The following is a 3,957-nucleotide window of genomic DNA, read 5'->3' as shown; positions in this document are numbered from 1 at the left end:
TGAGCAAGAGCGAGACCCCGTCTCTACTAAAAATAGAAAGAAATTAGCTGGAGAACTAAAAATATACATAGAAAAAATTAGCTGGGCATGGTGGCGCATGCCTGTAGTCCCAGCTACTCGGGAGGCCGAGGCAGGAGGATCCCTTGAGCCCAGGAGTTGGAGGTCGCTGTGAGCGAGGCTGACGCCACGGCACTCACTCTAGCCCAGGTGACAGAGCCAGACTCTGTCTCAAAAAATAAATAAATAAAACCTTTCTTATTTTCAATTAGTTCAAGTCTATAAATTTTTATCCCCTAAATTTTGATGTTATCTTTTCGTTCTCATTCCATTCAAAATATTTTCTAATTTCCTTGCCGCTTCCTCTTGGACACACGGGTGATTCACAAGCATGTTGTTTCGCTTCCAAATTTTTAGGAATTTTCCAGATATCTTTCAGCTGTCATAATCAGAAATGCACTTTGTATACGTTCACTTATTTTAAATTTGCAAACTTGTGTTTTCTAGCCCAGGATGTGTTTTATTTTGCTGAATGCTCCGTGTTCTGTTAAAAAAAAAAGAGCAGGTATTCCTTGTCGTTAGGTCGAGTGTTGTTAAGTGGAATATTCTATCGATGTCAACTAGATCAAATTAATGGATCGTATTTTTCAGATCTATGTCCGTCTTGATTTGCTGTCTTCTTACTGTATTCTTGTGACAGGAAGGCTGAAGTCCCCAAGTCTAATTATGGATTTCAGAATCAAGCAGTTTAAAGGGACAAGGGAGCTTACCGTTCTGAATCTGAGCCACTTTTTTCGATATCTCTCCAATGATCTGAAAAAAATAAAAATACATAAATAAAAGGCAGTACGTTTTCATGACTTTTTTTTTTTTTTTTTTAATTCCAGGGTATTGTGAGGGTACAAACATGAGTTTTCATGACTTTTGAATATGTTTCGGAAATACAGGAAGACTTTAATTCGGAGTCAGTCGTTAAATACAGTTAGAATACTGGTTTAAGAGTGATTTAGGTAGTAAGCGGCAGAGAGTTGTTACTACTACCGAGATCGGATTTATCCAGAACGTACCTGTCGTCTCCACTTCTCAGCTTTGGGCAGCTCGGTACATTCCGAGGCAAGAAAGGGTCTTCGTTCCTGAGGAGAAGCGGAATGACACAGGTTGGTCGTCACCGTACTTACTTACAAGCTTCGTGGGACATGCACGGCTGATCCGAGCGTGAAGTCTAAAATGTCTAATGCTCTAAGTACGCGTGACGTTTCGGTTCCAGATGATCCTTACTGAGCCTTAAACCTCGCTCTATAATCTCCTTAGGAAAACGTTCATTGCGTTAGATCTCACACAGTGAGACAACCTAAACGTCTGCTAATAGGTGGCTAAATAAATTAGCGAATAATCAGGTAATAGATTAGCTAAATAATGTCGTGACCTACTTATACCGACTTAAGAAATGATGGCTGTCAGAATTTAGAACAAACATACATAAATATACACGTGCACACATTATGGCTGGGTATAAAATTTAAAAAGAAATAAAATAAAGCAAATAAAAACATGCAAAGAACGGTATATGTCATCCCTGATCTGGCTGAGTCTCCAGGAATTGAGAACATTTACTCCACTGCGTAATATTCGACATCAGACAGAGCTGGGACAGTAAAGGGACCCGGTTGTCATATTTCAGAAGAGGGAGAAGAACAAGCAGGCAGGGCCATCCTGCCGCTCCAGCTCCAGGGAATTCAAATACACCTGGAATTCAAATGTACAGACTCATAATAGCGTGAGCAAGTACGGACAAGAAATAGGAAGGTTTGAAGTTTGAAGTCTGTCCAGGAGGAAGTTTACTGCATTTATTCTTTTTTTTTTTTTTGAGACAGAGTCTCACTCTGTCGCCCAGGCTAGTGTGTCGTAGGTGGCGTCAGCCTCGCTCACAGCAACCTCCAATTCCTGGGCTCAAGCGATCCTCCTGTCCCAGCCTCCCGAGTAGCTGGGACTATAGGAGTAGCTGGGACTACAGCCATGCGCCACCATGTCCGGCTAATTTTTCTATATATTTTTAGTCGTCCAGCTAATTTCTTTCTATTTTTAGTAGAGACGGGGTCTCGCTCTTGCTCAGGCTGGTCTCGAACTCCTGACCTCGAGCGATCCTCCTGTCCCAGCCTCCCGAGTAGCTGGGACTACAGGCATGCGCCACCATGCCCGGCCAATTTTTCCTATACATTTTTAGTTGTTTGGCTAATTTCTTTCTATTTTTAGTAGAGACGGGGTCTCGCTCTTGCTCAGGCTGGTCTCGAACTCCTGATGACCTCGAGCGATCCTCCCGCCTCGGCCTCCCAGAATGCTAGGATTACACGTGTAAGCCACCTCGCCCGGCCTGCATTTATACTTAATACTTTAGAACTCACAAGTAAGATTTATACCGACCTTCACTTTGCCCTCTTCCAGCTGAGCCTGGCGAAATCTTGCTAAGGCCGTCCTACCGGGGACAGAAAAGACTCCATTAGATCCTGTTCACAGATTTCTCTTTACCTGTGTTCCTGGATGGGGTAGACCTACCCACGACCACGTTTCATGTCATTCATGCACGTAATGCAATTAAGAAACCACAGACTAGTTAAATGGTTTCCATGTTCCAAGGAATAGGACTTATAAGGGCATTTGTATTTCGTAAACACCCAAGTGCCTGATTTATTTACACTGCGTGTCAGGACTCTGGGAAACTCTACTTATCAGCCCACTGGGATGAGCGATACGCCCAGATGTTCAAAGATTAATATCATGGCGCGCCCTAGTTGTCATCCGACGGCCCCAGCACCAACCGCAGGTGAACAAACGTTCATCCAACGGAAGTTCCAGAAGCTGTCAGAAAACACTAATGGGGAAAAGGAACAGGCAAATTAAGGAATGCTACGTGTAGAGAAAGAAGCAGCTTTTTTATACCAAAAGGCCACAATGACTTTTGTCATGGTTATTAAGTTTACAGGCAAAACCAGGTGGATACTTACATGGCCTTTTCTGCATTTCGAGCCTGGAAAGAGAGAGAAGGGGAGAAAAATGGCAATGTTTAAAACACCTTTTTTTTTTTTTTTTTCTTTTTTTTTTTTTTCGGTTTTGTTTTTGGGTGGTAAGCAGGTAAGTTATCGTTTACTTTATTGGGATGAGTTTTACAAGGAGACAGCCACAGATTGCTTGGACTGCTGTTAGAACAATAAAAAATTCCAAAGATGTCCAAACCCTGGGACTTAGGATGCTCTTCCCTCCCGCTTAAAATCTTTCCTCCTCCACTGCGCCTGATGTTCCCATTGCTCCCTCAAATTTTATTTGTGTCATCAGCACCCCGGAAAGTTGGTTTGTGACTCCTTCTTCCCAGCTAGGCCGGTGTCCTTTATCGGGGTTTATACTAACTACCTGGCATATCGCAACTTTCTCTTCTTTGCCAGTGGGAATTTGGGGACGTTTAAGCCTCAAGACTGGCTTTTGCAAAGTGAGTTTTACGTAAGCACCGTGACACTAGCGTCAACTCTATTATTCCTGCAGCGCGGTGTTAGGCAGAGAATGACGTCTGGGTTGTAGTGTAGACAGAAACACGAGTGTCTCAGTGAGAGACTTTTACTTTCAGCTCGTCTGCTAACCATCCCTGAGAAGCAGTCTCTCTAAACCTCAGTTTCCCCGTCTTCACGATAGGGATCATATTCATTATCTCGTGCAGACGGCATGATGCTTTCATGAGATAAGCGCACGAAGGCATCAGGGACACGGTTTATAGACACCCCTCCAGAGTGAGTTCGATTGAAATCTCCTTTCAGACTGTCCCTTTCGACTGGTACAGAATCAAATGCTTGGTGGATAAAGGAGAACAGCAGGAATCTGGGAAATACCGTAAAAGGCTACTTCTCGTCCACTGGTTTCTCTCCTTGGGATCTTGTGCTCATGGATCCACACTGGCTTTCAGTCTGTATCTTC

At 43.4% G+C, this 3,957-nt stretch overlaps 1 protein-coding gene across 1 annotated transcript in view; it reads right to left on the bottom strand.

Moving 5' to 3' along the window:
- LOC105819703 (pre-mRNA-splicing factor ISY1 homolog) overlaps positions 1–3,957 on the bottom strand; it is a 16,719-nt gene that overhangs the window by 11,223 nt on the left and 1,539 nt on the right. The window contains exons 2-5 of the mRNA XM_012656015.1: positions 3,000–3,022; positions 2,419–2,470; positions 1,065–1,130; positions 768–810 (exon numbers count right to left, since the gene is read on the bottom strand). Of these exons, the coding sequence (XP_012511469.1) occupies positions 768–810; positions 1,065–1,130; positions 2,419–2,470; positions 3,000–3,022 (184 nt within the window). The remainder of the gene's footprint in view (positions 1–767; positions 811–1,064; positions 1,131–2,418; positions 2,471–2,999; positions 3,023–3,957) is intronic.

This window comes from Propithecus coquereli, unplaced genomic scaffold (genome assembly GCF_000956105.1).
Source record: "Propithecus coquereli isolate 6110/MARCELLA unplaced genomic scaffold, Pcoq_1.0 Scaffold498, whole genome shotgun sequence".
NCBI lineage: Eukaryota > Metazoa > Chordata > Mammalia > Primates > Indriidae > Propithecus > Propithecus coquereli.
The sequence above is the reverse complement of the archived record's forward strand: the minus strand, read 5'-3'. Positions and strand labels throughout refer to the sequence as shown.